General features: G+C 51.6%; 2 protein-coding genes across 11 annotated transcripts in view; one reads left to right on the forward strand and one right to left on the reverse strand.

Annotated features, from left to right (window-relative positions):
* Nucleotides 1–18,716, reverse strand: part of WDR54 (WD repeat domain 54) — a 307,575-nt gene that overhangs the window by 108,154 nt on the left and 180,705 nt on the right. The gene's annotated exons all lie outside the window — the stretch shown is intronic.
* DCTN1 (dynactin subunit 1) overlaps nt 1–18,716 on the forward strand; it is a 74,477-nt gene that overhangs the window by 28,870 nt on the left and 26,891 nt on the right. For 4 of the 9 annotated variants that reach the window (XM_079990715.1, XM_079990716.1, XM_079990710.1 and 1 more), the window contains exons 3-6: nt 2,228–2,306; nt 4,123–4,154; nt 8,119–8,139; nt 16,624–16,644. In XM_079990715.1, coding sequence (XP_079846841.1) covers nt 2,228–2,306; nt 4,123–4,154; nt 8,119–8,139; nt 16,624–16,644 — 153 coding nt within the window. The remainder of the gene's footprint in view (nt 1–2,227; nt 2,307–4,122; nt 4,155–8,118; nt 8,140–16,623; nt 16,645–18,716) is intronic. The other 5 variants (XM_079990711.1, XM_079990718.1, XM_079990714.1 and 2 more) reach the window with 3 other exon arrangements.

Consider the following 18,716-nt stretch of genomic DNA (forward strand, 5'->3'; position numbering starts at 1 on the left):
GTGTGTTGTGCAGAAGATGGTCTCCTTGAGGCTCCTGCTCTCCTGCCCCTAGTTGTGCCCAAACCCTCTGCCTGGAGCAGTTGGGCCTTCCTTCTGGAGGAGCCCTGGCTGCTGGCCTTCCTCTCTCTCATTTCCTCCCTGAATTTTCTGGTGCTGCTTGACAGATCTGTTGCTATGGCAATCTTGTTGGCAGCTGGAGCTGGTTGCTGCTGCTGCTTCAGGTCCAGCTTCTTCCTGGTGATGGGAAGCGAAGAGGCAGAAAGATGTGGCTCTGGCCGGGTTGGGCTGCTCTCTCCTTCGCATTCCTCCATGCCCCAGTTAGTGGTCAAGTTGACAGGTTGCACAGGGTGAACCACATGGTGGGTATCTATTTGGGAGCTGCCTCACGTGACATAATCTGCACATGCTCTTGGGCACGAATTAACCAGTGAGGGTGAACAGGGAGGCTGGGGCAGTTGGCCAGGTCCTTTGCGGTGTCCCCTGCTCTGTGTGTTTTGGCAAGAGATGCGGGGAGGGAGTTACCCCAATGTGCAGGGCTGAACTACATGACTTATCCAAGGTCTTCAGTCCCTGGCTAAGGACTAGCCTTGCTGCACTTGCAGGAGGGGGTCAACACTAGCAGGTTGAACCAAGGGAGGGGCCAGCCTGAAACCCTTCCCCTTCCTCCGCCTCTCCGTGCCCCTTTGCTCCTGAATGAGAGGGTCTCCCAAGAGCGGTGGGTCAATATTCAGCTTGGGGAAATAGCCAACTCACTCCCCAGTAATCATGGAGGGAGTTTTTCCCCTTCCACTCCCCTTGCTCAAAGGGTGTTGCCAGCACAGAAAAAAAGCTGCCTGGCACACTAAGGGAGAATCTTTGTGATGCCCAAATTATGTAGCCAAACCCAGAGTTCCAAACTATTAAGACTAGGGATAAGGGAAAGTCAGATATGTAGCGGTAGAAAGGGAAAACCAACCACAAGAGTTTGCTCCCTAAAGAGTATACCAGACAGTCTTAAAGGGAAATCCTAAACTTAAAAGATTCAGGGCTCAGTAGAGGACAAATTTCAGAAGGAATAATTCCCATTCTTATACCTGTAAAATTCTGGAGTGGTGCTGGTGTTGACCGAGGGAAGAGAATCCACCAGTCATCATCATCATCATCATCGTCATCATCTATTACTTATACCTCGCCCATCTGGCCGGGCTTCCCCAGCCACTCTGGGCGGCTTCCAACCAAATATTAAAATACAGTAATACATCAAACATTAAAAGCTTCCCTAAGCAGGGCTACAGGTCATGTATGCTTGATGTACATGCAGGGCAGGGAGCCACTGGGCATGGAAGACTGTTAAAATCTTTCAGCAGCCCAGGAAGGGGGAAGCAATGGGTGTAAATTGGGAGGTGTTTCCTCTCTGCTGCCAGTAGACAGGGGCCCCCGAGAGATGGGGGAGCTGCGCTATTGCATCAGGCATGGTGGCTATTTTAGTCTCAAGCCTTTTTCCACAGGCAGTTCTGGGGTGCTAAAGGGTGTGTGTGTTTTAGATGAAGAACCCCAACTGAACTTAGATCTTCTGACCAAGAGCATGTCTATAAAACCCAGGCATATTGGTTTTGTTTTAGAAAGCAGCAACTGGGTTCCAGGGGGCCACTTACCAAGTCCATAACTAGATTTGAACCCACACATCTTGGGGACCAGAACCTTGTGACAGCAGCACTGCAGGCTTTCCAGAAAGATCTCAAAAACCAGTCTTTGTTGCTGGCTTTGTTTACTTTCGGGGCTTTGATGCTCTTAGTACCAGTGGTATTTATGTAATGCTCAGCTATTTGCTTGTTTGAGCTGTGCTAAGATATCTGTGTGTATTATTAGTGTTTTTATATTAGGCGCCGCCTTGAGGTTATTTACTCTTAAAGACTTCAAATAAATCTTCAAATAAAAATCAATAAAACTCTTCACTTACTGAAGTGTGAGAGGTCCTGTCAGTTCTGGTTTTTGACAAACCATCCCATTCAACTTCCTTTTTTAATGGATTTATGATGCTGCTGTTGCAATTATTTTAACCTGAGCTGTAATGATATGGTTTTATCTGCTTCCAATCCATGTTTTAAAACCAGCGTTTTGATTTTATTTTATGTTTGTCACTTTGCATTTAATATATTGTAAGCTGCCTCGCTGAGGCTGCTTACCCTGAAATGTGACCTAACAGTATTTCAATAAATAATTTATATAAAATGTTAAATCTGATCAGATCCAGGTTTTTGATGATGGCGCAGAAACAACGTCCCCGGAGACGCCGGAGTCTTCCACTTCGAAGGTCCCTAAGAGAGGTAGGGACTTCACTGATCCTTGACTAGCCTGTTCATGTAAATATAGTAGGGACAAGCAGGATTTTGCAAGGTTCCTGCTGGAGCACCTTGTTTACTCTGGCAGCTGAATTTGAACAGCAGGCAGCTTAAAGAGAGTGTGGAGAGAGGATCCCATAGGGTCAGTGAAGCCAGATAGGCAGGTGGAGATGAGAGGGGAAAGAGAAAGCAGCCGGCTTCACCAGGCAGAGAAGGGAGGTGACGATTGTCCTGGGTTAAGGACCAGGGCATAGGATTCAGGAAGTGGCCGGGTTAGTCTTATAAGGTTGGAGTGAGGCCGGCAGGTGAGAAGCATCAAAGTTTCTGGACTTGGCCTTAATGTTTTCTCTGTGGAGCTCTGAGCAGCATGGCTTTTTGCCAGAGGGTTCCCATGGAAACTGGTGGCTGCTGCAACGTTTGGTGCAGGCGTGAAACAGATGGAAAGGACGTGCTGGGCTCTGCTTGGCTGTAGCTCTCTCTCTCTTTTTCGGGAGCCTCTGGCTTCCTTAGCATTCAGGCTACAGCAGAGCTCAGAGCTCCCTATAACCCTGGAGGGACATGGGCTGGTGTGTCTCATGCTGGGTAAATTGGTCTGAGATTTGCAGCGCCCTCTACCCCTCTCTCCCTGGGAGGGCATGCCAGGGCTGGCTGGCTGATTTGCTAGAAACCCTGCACTCCAGCTCTGTGTCCCTTCTCCACAAGTCCAGAGTACCATTAACATCACCAACAGTGAGGCGGTTTGACTGCGTGCATCTGCAGTAAGCAGCCTGCTTCTTTTTTAAGCATTCTGTTTTGCTTCTTTGGGGTACTTGATCTGTATCTGGGGGTTCCTCCTAGTAGGCTAAAACCTTTTGTTTTCTTTGTGGGTGGCCCTGTTTCGCCTTCAAAATGATTGGCGAGGGCCATCTGAGTTCGCCATTAAAGCATCATATCATCTCCAAAGTAGCTTTTAACATTCGCAATAAGGCAACCGGTATCACAGAACACATCCAGTAAAGACAAGCGCCAAATGACCGATACGCATTAAGTACAGGACGGTATGAGGAATGAAAGGGGACTTGCCAGGTTCATTGCTGTGCAGAGAGAGGACATCACAAACCGTGTGAAGGATACTGGGTGTGCTTTATTAGTTATTGTGGGGTTCACGAAGTTTAATAGCAGCTATTATTATTATTAGGGACGTGGGTGGCGCTGTGGGTTAAGCCACAGAGCCTAGGACTTGCCGATCAGAAGGTCGGCGGTTCGAATCTTCGCAACGGGGTGAGCTCCCGTTCCTCAGTCCCTGCTCCTGCCAACCTAGCAGTTCAAAAGCACGTCAAAAGTGCAAGTAGATAAATAGGTACCGCTCTGGCGGGAAGGTAAACGGTGTTTCCGTGCGCTGCTCTGGTTAGCCAGAAGCGGCTTAGTCCTGCTGGCCACATGACCCGGAAGCTGTACGCCGGCTCCCTCGGCCAATAAAGCGAGATGAGCACCGCAACCCCAGAGTCGGCCACGACTGGACCTAATGGTCAGGGGTCCCTTTACCTTTATTATTATTATTATTATTATTATTATTATTATTACTAACTTTGTTGCCTCAGTGGACCCTGGTTTGCGTGTACTTGGAACCTGAGTTTCCCCCTCTGCCTCACAAATGAGCTGAAGGGTATAAAATGGGAGCTGCCTTCCTGGTAAAATTCAGGAATCCAGATCCTCCCTGAGGACCTTGCTGCTGATGCTTTGACAGGTGCGAGGAGAGTAATCCATTTTCCAGAGTCTCTTCTGAGTGCTTTGCTTCTTTTCCTTTTCTTGTCTCCTCCAGATTCTTCGGAAGGTCCCAAAGCCAGCAAGCTGGTGAGTACTTTGTTCTTGGGATGGGTGAACAGTTCATTCCATCCACGTCTAACTTTTGGTTTGAAGGGGGGGTGGATTTTGCCCAGACGCTTGAGACTTCATAGAATTATAGAACTGTTGTTGGAATGGATCTTGAGGGCCGCCTGGTCCACCCCCCTCCAGTGCAGGATTCTCCCCTGGGTCATACATGACAGACGTATGCTCTGCTTGAAGGTTTTGTGGCTTAGCTCTCAATGTGCGCAAGGGCAGGGCTGGGATGGGGGGCTCAGAGCACACCTCACACCCGTTGCAAAGGCAGCAATTGCTTTATGAACGAAAAAGAAGGGGATGGGAGCGCAAAGTCCTGCAACCACTGACTGAAATGGGTGTCTGCTGGAGCAAGCCAGCCCTGTCGGCCAGGGGCGCCAAAGCTTGTGACGCTGCGTGTCCAGAGGTTTGCTTATTTGTTGCATGTGCACTGAATCGAGGGGTCTCTCACAGCCACCGGGCTTCCTGGCTTCCTCACGCTCTGGGTCACAAAAGGCCTAGGCGTGCTTCTTAGTTCTGACCCCTGGACTTGGAGCTGCTCGTGCAGTTTGCAGGCCAGGGCGCCTTGCTGGGAAGATGTTCCAGGCTGCACCCTCTAGTATCACACCTTGGCCCAGGCCACAGGGCTGAGTTGGCTTGCATGATCAGGGTGTGGGGGTGTTGTCCCAGCTTAAACACGGAACCATGCGCCCCTCTCAACTGCCACGTTGGCTGATCAAATGACTCCGTCCGAGGCTGGTTCAAGCTGCTTGCTGAGTTGCTGGTTCCGAGCGATGCATCAGGGAGCACATGGCACTTGCAGCTGCAAGGGGGGGAGGGGGGCTGGTTCCTTTTCCTCCAGGATGCTCTCGTGGCCACAGTGGAGCACAGCAGCAGCCTGCAGTCAGAGATACGGACCCAAGAGCTGTGGTGGTGTGAGCTAGTGCTGACTCAAGTCGCTCATGATCCTGCGCTCTGTGGGGATCAGAAGTGCCCAAGTCCAGCCCCTTGCTTGCCTCTCCAAGAGGACATATGCAGTTAGCTGACTGGTGATACCTTTCCTTGGGTTCCCCTTCATGTGGGGCAGAAGTGTGTCTGTTGCCAAACATTTGCTTCATCCTAAGTTTTGCAAACCTTCCCATTCAGTTTCTATGTTATGTGCTGGTTCAGTGGGAAGATTCCCCCCCCCCCCACACACACACCTTGCTGAGCCCCAGGAACAAGGGAGGAGGATGAAGGCATAGGGGCAAGGTGGCGGTCAGAGTTATGCCAAAGGAGCAGCTCTGCCAGACTGGGGGGCAGTGACTGACTCAGGGCGGAGGCAGGCAGGGGGGTGTCTCATGAATTGGTGCTGCTGCCTCCCAAACTCCCTGGCTCTCTTGAATAAAGAATAATAGTAATTTTACTATTTGGACCCCACCCACCTGTCTGGGTTGCCCCAGCCCCTCTGGGCAGCTCTTTAGAGCAAAGGCACGGGAGGCTTTTCCTGCCGCTGGCCTTGCAAGGGGGGGGGGCTGCCGTGCCCAGTGAACAAAGAGCTTCCAAAGGCACCGCCTGCCCCAACAGATGCCGGCAGTGTGGAGCGTGAAGCGGATGGTTCGCAGTCGTGGGCTTTGCAGGCGCTTCTCACACGGCACCAGCTGGGCAGCAGCAACAACAGAGGCTGCTCTTCCTCCAGTGCCCGCTTTCCTGCTTTCTGAGTTATTAAAACATTGGGTGGGAAGAGATGGGAGGGTTGGGGAGGAAGATGCTCATCCCAGTCCCAACCTTTCCAGTTTCCAAGATGGCCTACTGGGATTTGCCCCTGCGTGGCTGGCCTAAGTTGCCCAGTTGAGGCTCACCAGTCTTTTTACATAAAAAACATCATGGAATAATCTGAACGTGTCCGCCAACATTAACATACCCACTGCAGTTGCAAAAATAGCCTGTGTTAACCAGCCAACTTAGTTGCTTGGTGATACTCAGCTAAGCTTTACTTGGAGTACACCCTCTGAAATTAAAATACCTCTCAGTTAGTCATGCTCATTAATTTTCAGTGGGTCTACCCTGAGTAAAACTTAGTTGACTGCCCCCCTCCCTAACTTTTCACATGCAACCAAAAATCTTGTGGTCATCTAGTTAAATGTGACTAACGTCCTGGATTTCTCATTTCTCTCTCTCTCTCTGTTCACTCTCCATTGTCATTCGCAGTGCTGCCATCTCACCTGCAACTGGCTTTATTTCTTAATTTCTTTCTCATTTATTCTGCCTATTCAGTCCATCATCAAATGCAACCATTCCTCTCCACTCGCTCACTGAAAACTCTGGTGCCGTCTCTCCCCCTGGCTTCTGCAACCTTTTCCTCGCTGGCCTCCTGCCAGCACAGCTTGGCCACCTCAGCTCCATCCGGACCTCTGCCCCCAACATTGCTCACCACTCTGGCCAGGTTGTGCCCCCTGATGAAATCCCTCCACCGCCTTTTAGTTTGGAGAAAAGGTGAGGAAGAGGCGACTTACTCTCCCAGCGTGGAAGACTCTTTCCCAGTTATACCAGGAGATGCTCCCAGGGACTCAAGCTGGGGACTGTGGCCCTGTCCTAGAGTTCATCCTGTCCCCTTAAATGACATTTTCTTAGCCACAAGCCCCAAACTTTATAGAAGGGTACGGACATGGTAATAACGTCAGCTGCCAATAATGTTAATAATGTCAGCTCAAAACTTCATTAGGGAACAGGTCATACCTTGAGCTTCCTTCCATCCACCCAGCTGTGGCCTCACTGACTTCATCTACATCCTCATTTCCATAAAACTTGTCCACCCTCTGCTGTTTTGGAGAGTCATCTCCTCCCTTGACTTCTTTTTGCTTCCCAGTCCTGAGTCTAAGGCTGGGCCCATGGCTTCTTTCTAAGAAGAATGAGGAACTTGAGTCTCGGGGCCACTTTCCTCTGTCCTTTCCAGAAGGGCGTCTGCCTGCATCCCTTGTGTTCCAAGCTGAATTTGGGAGCTGTGGGCAGTTGTTGCTTGTTGCTCCACTAGATGTCAGCAGAGCCAGGAGATCTTGGGAGCTGCCGTTGCAAAAGAGTCCTTGGCTGTCTAATGGGCGGAAGGACGGTGTTCGGCGAGAGTGTCTCCTTTGAGGGTTATACAGACTACATTATCTGCTTGTATTGCATTATGGTATCATGTTCATCTCAGTGACTTGCAAACAGTTCTCTGATTGTAGATAATCATGGCTGAAGAAGAGGCCATTTTGAAATTGGTTTCTTTCTTCGAGGGGAATGGTCTTTTGCTCAACAGTCGTTCAGGGTGTCCCAACCATTTTCTCTGGGGTTTCCAAACTGACACCAGTGGAACCGACCGCGAGGAGACCCCCGTTCTCCTTTTGAGGTGGGGCCCTTGCGTACAAGAATTGTTCCATGAAGCAAACTGGCTGCAGTCCTCAATGGGCTTGCAAGCTCATCAGTCTTTCCTCAGTGAATTCCGTATTGCTTACTTCAAAGTCAACATGGTTGGGACTGTCCTGTGTTTGGTCTGCTGTTGAGATGTTTCACCTATTGCCTTCCTACTTTTAATGGAAAGGCGGGATAGAAATGTTAAGTCCTGCTTCCAGGCATCAGCACCAAGACTGAGTTGCGGCATTATATACTTTCCCTCCCACCTCTGCTACTGCTGTGTGAACCACCTTCCATCCGGAGCCCAAGGTGTCCCAGGACCTGGGTGCGAGGAGGGGAAGGCCAGCCCCACCCTCGTTTCTCAAGCTTGCTTTTCGGTCTTGGTTAAACTCTTGGAGGCTAACAAGGCTGTGAGAAGGGGGAAGAGGGTTGTGTGTGCTGGTGAACCGAGCCTAACCAAGATGCTTGCCCTGAGCGAGGTTTTCCCCACTGTGGCAGCAACCAGGCTGCTCCCTGGTCCCCTCTTGCCTTTAGTGCATAACAGCCTCTATCTTTCTAACATCTAATCTTTTATCCTCTTTCCATGCAGCGTGGAGTGAAACCTAAGAAGGTGGTGCCTCTTTTTTCTCTTGACAGAGTCCCACCCGCGCATGAAGCCGTTTCGGCAGGGGCTGCTGTGCCCCCCCCTCCGTTGTGCACAAGTGCATGTGCCCTGCTTGCATGTCTGCTCCCTTGGCTGGCGCCTGATGACTTGGCTTTGAGTGCTTTGCATCAGTGGTTCCTAATTGGGGGTCTGTGGCTCCATCCCTTGCCTCCCCCCATCAACTTTTTTAAGGGTCATTTTTGCATGGTAATATCACAAATTTAATGGTCTGTTTTAGCGCTGTATGGTTTTTCAACACATTGGCCAAAATTGGTTCTGAAATCACACCACGATAACGATTTTGACCCAGCAATACCCAGCAATGCAGTGGTCCCTCAGGTTACATACGCTTCAGGTTACAGACGCTTCAGGTTACAGATTCCTCTAACCCAGAAATAGTGCTTCAGGTTAAGAACTTTGCTTCAGGATGTGAACAGAAATTGTGTGGCGGTGGCAGTGGGAGGCCCCATTAGCTAAAGTGGTGCTTCAGGTTAAGAACAGTAGAAATTGTGCTCCGGCAGTGCGGCAGCAGCAGGAGGCCCCATTAGCTAAAGTGGTGCTTCAGGTTAAGAACAGTTTCAGGTTAAGTACGGACCTCCGGAACGAATTAAGTACTTAACCCGAGGTACCACTGTATATTGCTCCTCACTCAAGGGAGAGCAGGGCAGCTGATTTCAAGGCACCGCTGACATCGCACAATGATCTCAGCCGATAACGCTGCTGATCTGAGCTGCCTCCCCTCACACTGAGGGAGACCAGGGCGTCTGATTGCCCTCACCTCAAGGCACCGTGGCACTATTTTCCCCTGGCACTGAGGCGGAGCAGCTTTTCTCAGCAGGAGAGCAGCAGCAGTCACAGTGGATGTGCATCTCCTCTGGCTGCCACTGCTGGCTGCTCTGCTAATGGTGACTTAATGTGCCCCCCATGCGACAGGGGTGACTCCGCTTCCTCTCCCCCCACCTGCCTGATTTCCGTGACAGCTCCTTCCCTCATCCCCACGCCTGACCTCCAAATTCAGACATGGTGATATATTGGAATTTCACAATGTTTAGCCACTGTTAGATCACAGTATTGAAAACCAGATATCAGGCAGCCCTAATCTGTTTTTTTTTTTTTTTTTAGTATACCTGAAATCCTTTGCTTATTAGGGGCTACCCTGCATTTTGTTCAAAAAATTGCTTTGCAGAGTTATCAACATTAGGGCGTTCATGGCTTGGCTTTTGAAAAATAGGGGGTCCTCAGTAATTAGCAAATTGTGAACGACTGCTTTACATAATTGACATATTTATAAGCCACACTTTAATCAGAATATATTGTGGCGCTATACAACGTACAAGCACAAAATCAGCAAGAAGCATCAGTATAACATCAGCCAAGACTTGGGTGCTGGGCAGCTGGCGGCCCCTGAGCCAGGCTGTCCCAGGGCTCCCTTCCCCCCCCCCCAGCTTCACCTCCACAAACTTCGAAAGGGTGCCTCCAGCTGCTTTTTGCCTGGGTGAGCCTGGCTGGGGGTTCTCATACTAGCACAGCTGCTGCTGATTGCTTCCTTTCCATCTTGCCCTCCTGTTAGTTTCTGGCAGGACACAGAAAAGCTTGAACTCTGGCATCCTGGATGAGCAGGCCTGGCCAAGACCCAGCAGCCGTGGGCCTTTGAGAAGAGCACAGAGCTGACTGACCTTGCCTCTCGCTCTCCCTAACATAAGCCACCCCCGGGGTACTCATCGCAGCAAGGAAGGGCCCCTTCCCCCTTTGGGAGAGAAGGACAATGACCGCCCCACTCCTCCTGGTACGTGGGGAGGGGCTTTGTGCAGCCCCTGGTCTTGGCCTTCAAGCACCAGCTTTTCCCAAGGCAGAAGCAAGGAAAGTGCAGCAGAAACACACATCAGAACAAGAAAGCCCAAAGCTGCCGCTTTTCATGCTTATTCTTCCTATGATTAGTCTAGTGGCAGCTTCTGTGGTGGGGTATCAGATCTGGAAAATGAAAAGGGGGGGGGGAGGGAAGGGTCATCACCCTCTGCCCCCGGCCCAAGTGGCTGTTGCGGTCGAAACCTGAACCCCCATGACTGCTTTAAGGTACTCCTGCTACTATCAGTTTGTGAATGAGATCTGATCATGGAATGACCCCGTCCCCTGCGCCTTGGCCCGCAGGCGCTCTGAGCATTGCACCCCAGAGGGAGCAGTCCTACCTTTTGGCTTCTCAGTAGAGGTGGGTTGTCCTTGGTCTCCAGAGGGTGTGGTGGAAATGACCTCTGAGTGGGAGAAGCTTCCCTGGCCTGGCTTTGAGGGCCCCTTTCCAACTCTGGCACAGATCCCTTTCTTCCTCCACTGCTGCCGCCGTCACCGCTGCTGTTGCATGTGCCTCAGGCTTCCTGACCTGCATGGGCTCTGTCCTCCCTCCCTCCCTCCCTCTCTCGCTTATGCTCTTGCTACTTCTTCTTGCCGAACCGTCTCCTTGCTGCATGAGGCCCCAGCCTGGTCCCAGCTCTGCCTGCCCTCCCATCCTTCAGAGCGCACAGAGAGCAACGGACGTCCAGCTGAGCGACTCTCCTTTCTCTTGGGCTCCTGGCGGCAGGTCTTGGCTTGCCTGGCTTGCTTGTGAGTCAGAAGGCAGTGCCGGGGGACTCCTCTTGTCCCAGGGGGCTCCCCTTCGTCATGATGAAATGGCTCAGCAGCCTGGAAGAGAAGAGAAGATGGGGCTGCGTTGTGTCTTGTCCCTGAAGCTGCTGCTTGCCCCTTGGCCCGGGGGGTGGGGGGCAGGTTCTTTCTCCAGCTGGCACCCCCCCCCCCAAGTATATATGACATTTCAGAGTGTTTAAATCTCTCTCTGCCCCCTTTCGGTCTCTTAAAAACAGAGCTGGGTTCAGAGCAGCCGAAGGTGGCAGCGCAGGTAAATCTCAGTTGATGAGATTAGGGGGCTCTTTGCAGCACAGCTCTGCATTGCTAATCGGGTTACTGGCTCCCTCTGGCTGTGCTTTTTTAGTGACAGATGGTCCCCGTGGTCCCAGTGGGAGAGCCCCCAGGGAGCCCCCTCCCCTCCCTCCCTCCCTGCCCCAACCTATTCACCCTCCCCTCCCCCAGCCCTGCCATCTGTCTCCCCACCCGGAAGGAGCCTCTCTGCTCCTGGTGTCTGCCTTCTAGGCATGGTGGCCTCTCCCTGGTGACAGGGAGCACCAGGGCAGGCTGCCTAGTGGCTAGCGCAGCAGGGCCCTCTCCAGCCCTGTGCTCGGCAGGTGAGCTTGAAGGACCAAGGGCGGGGCCTGGGCAGTGAAGGACCTGCCAAAGGACTGCTGAGTGAATGCTAGAAAGAGCATTTGGACGGCCTCATGGGTCTTCTAGCAGCAACCTTACATTGCTTCTCTTCTCCTGGGTCTCTGACCACAGTGGCATTCTCTGGTTCTGTTCCCAAAATGCATCTGATGCTCCCCCTTCCCACTGGGGGGCAGACAGGAAGCGCCAAACTGGACTGGGGGAAACTCCTGCTTAGGTAAGATGGTGGCCAGTGAATGATGGGTGCAAGTTGGAGATGCAGGAGGCCAGTTATGTACCCAAAAGCTTTTCCACCATCCTCGTCCCCCGTTGGGGTATCTCTGAAATGCACTGTGGCATCCAGGCGATCACCTTGCCCCCCCCCCCCGACTGGCAGTGAGCTCTCTGTGGTAGCTGTCCTAGGTAGGAGAGCCTGTTCCCTGGGGCGCAGGGATGCTTGTGCAGGACCCGGAGGGTGTTATTTCCGGAAGCCAGAAGGGGCTGCGTTGGGTCTTCGGAATGGGGCCCTGGTGCCTTATGTACCTCTTTGCTCTTACCTGAGATCAGCAGGGGTGGGGATGGAATTATAAAAAATAAAACAGGCAACTCTATACAGGTTGTAAGATTGAGTTGGGCCAGATGTGCAGAACGCATATAGCCCTTTTAGTGTCGGGATCCTGACTCAGTGGGCAATGGGCCGTTCTCTGGCTCAGTGCCCAGCACCTCCCAGTTAGAAGTATCAGGAGGTAGGGAAGAAAACTTTTTTTGCAAGAGACCGTGGAGAGCTGTTTCTGCCCTGTGCTGGATGGACACACGTAGCCTGGCTTGGTGTTCAGGCAGCCTTCTGTGTGCTTCTCTTCTGCCGGGCGCTTTGTTTCCTTAGTTTGCTGGTACAGACTGTTTCCTTCTTTGTCCCAGCTGCCCCCCCCCCCCCGTTGGCTGCTGAAAGCGAAGGGCCTTGTCTCCATGCAGCCAGCAGTGGCCTCTCTGGGGTGCTCTCCTGTTGTTCCAGCGCCCTGCGAGGGCCTTTGGGACTTGGTGTCATCTTGCAGAGCTCTGCTCTTCTGAGCTCCTTTTATCAGGTCAGCACAGATTGCAGCTTCCCGGCGCCTTAATGGCTGCTCTGCAAGAGGCAGAGCTGGCAGCTCACAGTTGAGTCTGAGATCTTGCTTGTCAAGGGAGCTGCTTTGCCCGGCAGTTGGTGGGCAGAGGAAAGAAAGGGGCTTGTATCCAGCAGAGTCTCATTTGTGCAAGGACTTTTCTCTGAGCAACAGAACTTCTCCTCCTCCCTCTCCTTGTCCCCTCCCCAGGTCTGCTACAGAGGGTGGGGAGGACACCCAAGAAAAGATTGGGGGGGGGGGCATGCACAGGGAGACGAGAAGGAAGGAAACTTCCATTGTATAAGTGGAAATCCTGTGAACAGAGCAGCTTCGTCGAATACAATGTGGCCTTTCTGTTAGCGTTGTGCTTACAGCATTGTGATACCTGGCCTGGAGTAGATTCCAGGGGAAACATGCTGCCAGCTTAAAAGGCTTCAGTGAAGCCTCTGGCATCCTGGTGCTCCTGGCATAGGCTATGAGCTTCAGCAGAAGTCCCACATGTGCGTGTCACCACAATAGCCTTTTCCAATCACCTGGAAGATGCTGAGCATTCTCATGGCTCCAGGTCACCAAGCCCAGCTCTCTGCAGAGTGTGGGGATCCTGTGGCCCGGCCCCCTTCCCCAGCCAGCTGCCTTGGCAGTAAAGGCAGTCCACAACTCTGCCTTGTCTATGCCCGCTTGTATTTTTTTTTTAATAATATTTATTAAGAGTTTAAAGATTACAAAAAGAAAGAAAAAGAATTAAACAAATCAATATAATACAATACAAAAACAGAAACAAAAACACTACATAAAACATTGAATTAACAAAACAAAACAAGAACAATTAAAAACATTTCCAATATTTTCAAGCTTATCTTTCATTCACTTGTTTCAATGACTTCCTCACGCCTCCCTTTTTGTATTCCACTTCAATTAACTGTTTCAGCAATTCCTTTCCATCTTCCTCTGTTTTCTGTCCTGTAATTAGTCTTAACATATTCTAACCTTGTTTTTTCCCTTTAATACATTAACAATCTATCTGTACCTAGTTCCTTATAACATTTCTGCCAAAGCCATATAACTTCATTCCACCATTTTTCTAAAGCTCATTAATTTTACAATATTTCTGTAAATAATCTTTAATTTTTTTCCAATCTTCTTCCACCGACTCTTCTCCCTGGTCTCGGATTCCGCCAGTCATTTCCGCCAATTCCATATAGTCCATCAACTTCATCTGCCATTCTTCCCGGGTCTATGCCTGCTTGTAAGCCCCCCCCCCCCATCCTGTTTCCACGAAGGAGACAGGACCACAGGAAGCTGCTCTTTACCAAGTCAGACCACTGATCCATCTAGCTCAGTTCCTGCTAGCTTCCCACAAATACTCCCCGGCCCCTTGTGCCAGTTGCAGCTGTCCTCTCCCCAAGGAAGAGGGGCTGAGCTGGCCTATAGCTGTCCATGGTTCCTAACGGTGAAAACTCCCTGTGGGTGACCAGCATCCTGGCTTGGCTCTGCTTTCTCTGGGAGAATGAGAAACAGCTTCTCTAGCCACCTTGTCCAAACCCCTCTGGGCTGATCACAAGGGCAAGCTGTGAGCCAGTGCAGATCTCCTACTGCAACAAATGGGTATTCTTCTTCTTAGAGGATAGATCCTAAATGTCATTTCTTCCCAATGTAGGCACTTTTTGCGTTGTTTGGACTTACTGGCCGCATTGTCCTATTTCACCTTTGGGGCAAGTGCTCACAAGCTTCTGCTGCCGTTCTCATTCAGCCCAGTCACTGTGATTGTGGGCTCTGATGGGAATGGATAGGTTGGTCCTGAAGCTAAGCTTGTTTTGGGAAGATGACATGGACGCTTTGCAAACCAAGTGACAAATAAGAAAGAGCACGATGTCTTTATTCATAGCTGCCAAAAAGCCTCCTAAAGTTTTGTGAAGGATTTTTATTCATGGCAGCAAAATTAAGGGTTCTGAGTTCTCTTTCCATTTTATGCAAAAGGCCAGTTTGAGAAAGTATGAGAGAGAGAGAGAACCAAGGGAAATCTCTGAAACCAAAAGAGGGTCTTCTCCTCCTGTATAGTGTTGTGACAATGCTACTGAAAAAGTTCACAAGTCCAGACTTCTGCCCAATTCTTTGGGCTTCTGGTCATTTCTGCTGCTTCCCCTCTTTAATCCCATAGTTGATCTGGGAGCATCAGTCCCTTTCACACATCCCAAAGTCCGGATGGGGAACCTCCAGCCCCCTGTCAGGCAGAAAGGTGGCTAAGTCTGGAAGGAAATGCTAAAGACTCTGGGCCTCCTGAGAACCTCCAGCCTGCTTGACGTAGTGACACGAGGTTCAGAGGTTCAGAGCGCAGGCATCCCTGTGGAGAAGCTTCTTGGGCGTTAGTGAGATGGAGAACAAATGGAGCAGGCGAAAAGGAAGGAGGGGGCTGCGCTCCTCTCTCTGGCCTGCCCTGGAGATGCTTCCAGAAGAGCAACCGAGAGGAACATACGGAAAACACTAGAAGTAATAATAATAATTAATAATAATTTATTATATATACCCTGCCCATCTGGCTGAGTTTCCCCAGCCACTCTGGGCGGCTTCCAATCGAGTGTTAAAACAAGACAGCATTAAATATTAAAAACTTCCCTAAACAGGGATGCCTTCAGATGTCTTTTAAAGATAAGATAGCTGCTTATTTCCTTCACATCTGAAGGGAGGGTGTTCCACAGGGCGGGCGCCACCACCAAGAAGGCCCTCTGTCTGGTTCCCTGTAACCTCACTTCTCGCAATGAGGGAACCGCCAGAAGGCCCTCAGAGCTGGACCTCAGTGTCCGGGCAGAACGATGGGGGTGGAGACGCTCCTTCAGGTATACAGGACCAAGGCCTTTTAGGGCTTTAAAGGTCAGCACCTTTAAAGTTTGCATTATAGCCCGTTATGACATGAGCAGCATCAAGTAACACAGGCCTCTGTCTGTGGTGAAGTGTCTGAGTGACAGCTGTCATTTAGTTTGGTTCGTAATCATTCTCAGCATGAGATCATCTACTCTGTGATGCTCAGGTTGGTACAACTGCTGAAATCAGGGCTAGGCTTCCTTGGCACCCGATATTTCATACATATTCCGCAGTCCTCCAGAGGCATCTGTGATGCGTCCGTCTTCTCCTGTGTCCTAGAGACCCTGATGGTCAACTTGCCCATGGCATAGGACCTTCCTCACAAGCAGACAGGACTCCTCCATGGCTCCAGGTTCAAGTCACGTAGTGTCTTCCTAAAGCCATCCCTTCTTAACGTTGGATTCTGTGTTCCTGCGCTGCATGTGTGTGTGCCCTCTTTGTTTTTCTGCCTGCGATGGTTTGCAAAGGATTTGGCTTGACTGATGAATCCTTTGATGACAGCGGGGTGGCGGGTGCAGTTGTGCCCAAGTCCTGGCGAATGAGATCCTGTCCTCCGCGAATGAGATCCCTGAAGCGAGTTGTGGAAAGGAGGAGGAGGGAGCTCCCAGGACTCTTCTGGGCTTGGAGACTAAGCCCAGCCCCTTCGCTTTCCCTGGGAGAAGGGAGAGGGAGGGAAGCACCAAGAAGCCTTTTAATTAGCCGGGGAGACAGCTGAGCCGAAGCCGTTGCTAAGTGACAAGGAGCCCCTCGCCTGTCCCTGAGAGACGCATCCCTTTCTCTCCCCTCCTCTTCTCACTTTGCCGAAGAAAAGGCTCCGTCTCCGGTTCTGCAGTCGCAGCAGCGGCGCGTCTGGATCAGAGATCTGCCTGCGAGGAACTCGGGGGAGGGAGGGGATGATCCAGGAGTGGTGATGTAATGAGCAGCCGGGGCGGTGGTTGGAGGCCAGTGGCGAAAGGATGTGCGGCCCACGGTGCTGGCTGCTGGGGTGCTCCTGGGCTCCCGAGCCCCTGTAATCGCCCCGAGGTCTGAGAGGAGCCGCCGGGGCCGGACTGCCGGGCCGGAGGACAGCGGAGGGAAGACGCCAGAGCTGCAGCCATTTGCAAGATCTCCTGGACAGGCTGTGCTGCTTGGGAGTGCTGCATTGTTGTGATTGAATGGTCTAATATTCTGCCTGCCTCTTTCTCTCTCCCTCTGTCTCTGCCTTCCTCTTCTCTGTCTCTGCCTCTTATCTCCTGCAACCATGAAGCAGGCCGCAACTGCACGGAAGGTACAGTCTAATGCAAATGCTGCTGCTGCTGCTGTTGCTTCTAAACCATTTTGTTTGCTGAAACGATTTTTTGGGGGGAGGGGGTGTCATTTTGAGTTTGTCTCCTTCATGCGGGCCATGGGGATGAGGAGTGTGGAGCCGCTGGAAGGGAGCTGGAGACGGCACATGTTTAGATCTAAGGCGCGATGTGCTTGCATTTCATTCCCCGTCTTCCTGACTTTGAGTTCCCCTCCCTCTTCATCTCCTTGGTGTTGCATGCAGCATATATATTTTTTTACCTCCAAGCAGCCTGGAGGGCAAGTGTTGCTGCTGCCGCCGCTGCTGCTGCTGCCCGGGTCAGGGGAGAGGGGGTTGCCTGCTCTGGGAAAGTTGCCCGTGAACTGCTCTCTCTTGTCTTCTTCTCCGCCGGATCAGCCATTTTCCTCGGCTTCTCACACTTCTGGCTAATTTGACAGTCTTCACTCTTAGGAGCTTGCCCTCCTCCTCCTCTGAGGGGCATTTTGCTCTTTGGACTGCACAGTCTGTCCCCTCCGTTTTGTCCATGCCAATGCTGGGGTCTTCTGCATGCAAGGCTAAGCGTGTGAGCAGTTGAGAGGCAAATGTGCAAGTTTCCTGCCGCAGCAGGGATGCTGCGTAGCCTGGCTTATGTGACGGGAAATGTGCCCAGTGCCCGATTCTGGGCCATTGGGCTGGCCAGACTGTGGTGAGGTGCTGCTGCCTGTTGGCTATTTTGAGAGGTGCCTTTAAAATCCATCAGAAGGGGAGCCTTGGCAGAGGCCAGCTCTTGGAAGTCCTGATCGCTGCCCCCGGTCATGCCTGGGATTCTTCTGGTGCCCACATTGCTGGCTTTCAGATGTTCAGGCCTTGGGGCACCGATGCCGCTGCTTTGATGCCCTTGCTCCTGCCCTTGCCCCTATTTTGGCTAGTTTGGGTTTTCATCCATCTTGTGCTGCGCTGCTGAGAGCTGTTATTTATTTAAGGCGGTATAGAAATAAATTAATGCCCCCCTGGCATTTGTGGGGGCCTCTTTAATCCGCCCCTGTCCTGCTTTGGAATAAGGAGGCTTTGCACGGCTGCAGTGACAGGATTTGTTTCCTGGCAAATGCCCTTTTGGGGTGTGCTGACCTCGCCTTGCATGCCTCAGGCTCCCTCGGCTTCTTCTCGTGGTCCTTCGGCGGAGGGTGATTGAACTAGGCAGGAGGCTTGGTGGACAGCGGTCATTGTAGAGAAAAGCATGCAGCTCAGTTGTTGGAAAGCAGCAGAAAGTTGATTCCAGCAGGTTTGTCCCCAGTTGCGGACTTGAGGGTGGTCCTGGAGCCATGGTAGGCAATAATATTGCAAGAAGGAAGGAAGGAAGGAAGGAAGGAAGGAAGGAAGGAAGGAAGGAAGGAGTTGTGTCAGGTGGCACAGGGAAGCACAATCAGCTTTGCTTCCAGCGCGTGCAAGTGCTAGGATACACCTTGCACCTGGACCTGGTAGCCTGTGGCACTTGGACAAGGAGACCAGGCAGAGACAGGCTGCCAGTCACCCATCTCTGCCCTGAGGCTTCTCTTGACAGCCCCTTCTCCTGTATGTGGACAGAAAAGGGAGTTCCTGGCACCCCAGCTGGGATTTCCGCCCGCCCCCAGTCTAAGGAAGTAGCCTGAAGCTGTGTACATGAAAGCAGTTCTGAATTAGCCTTTCCATGAAAGGGACATGTTGCTCCTTAGGCAATTCTTTTTTGGGGGGAGTGGTGTTGGGACTCTGCTCAAATGCAGGACCACAGAGACCGAAGGCCAGTTTGTGACCTTCCCTTCTTTTGCGGCAGGGCTCTTGCTTTTAAAGGCAGGGCAAGATGGCTGATGTAGATCCCAATTTAGCCTTGGCATGCCGGCCAGTCAGCTGATACAACAAACCAATCTGCATCTTGGGAAAAGCAGGCTCCTTCCTGGAGCGCAAGCTTGGGAAGTCACTCCTGGGCCGCCAGAGGATGGGGCCAGGTCTGGGACGGTGGCTTTTGCTTGCCTAAGCTGGGTCACCTCATCATGGTCTGGGTCTTCAAGAAAGAAAGCTAAATGGAGAGAATCATAGTT

This window comes from Podarcis cretensis (genome assembly GCF_951804945.1).
Source record: "Podarcis cretensis genome assembly, chromosome: 9".
NCBI classification, from domain to species: domain Eukaryota; kingdom Metazoa; phylum Chordata; class Lepidosauria; order Squamata; family Lacertidae; genus Podarcis; species Podarcis cretensis.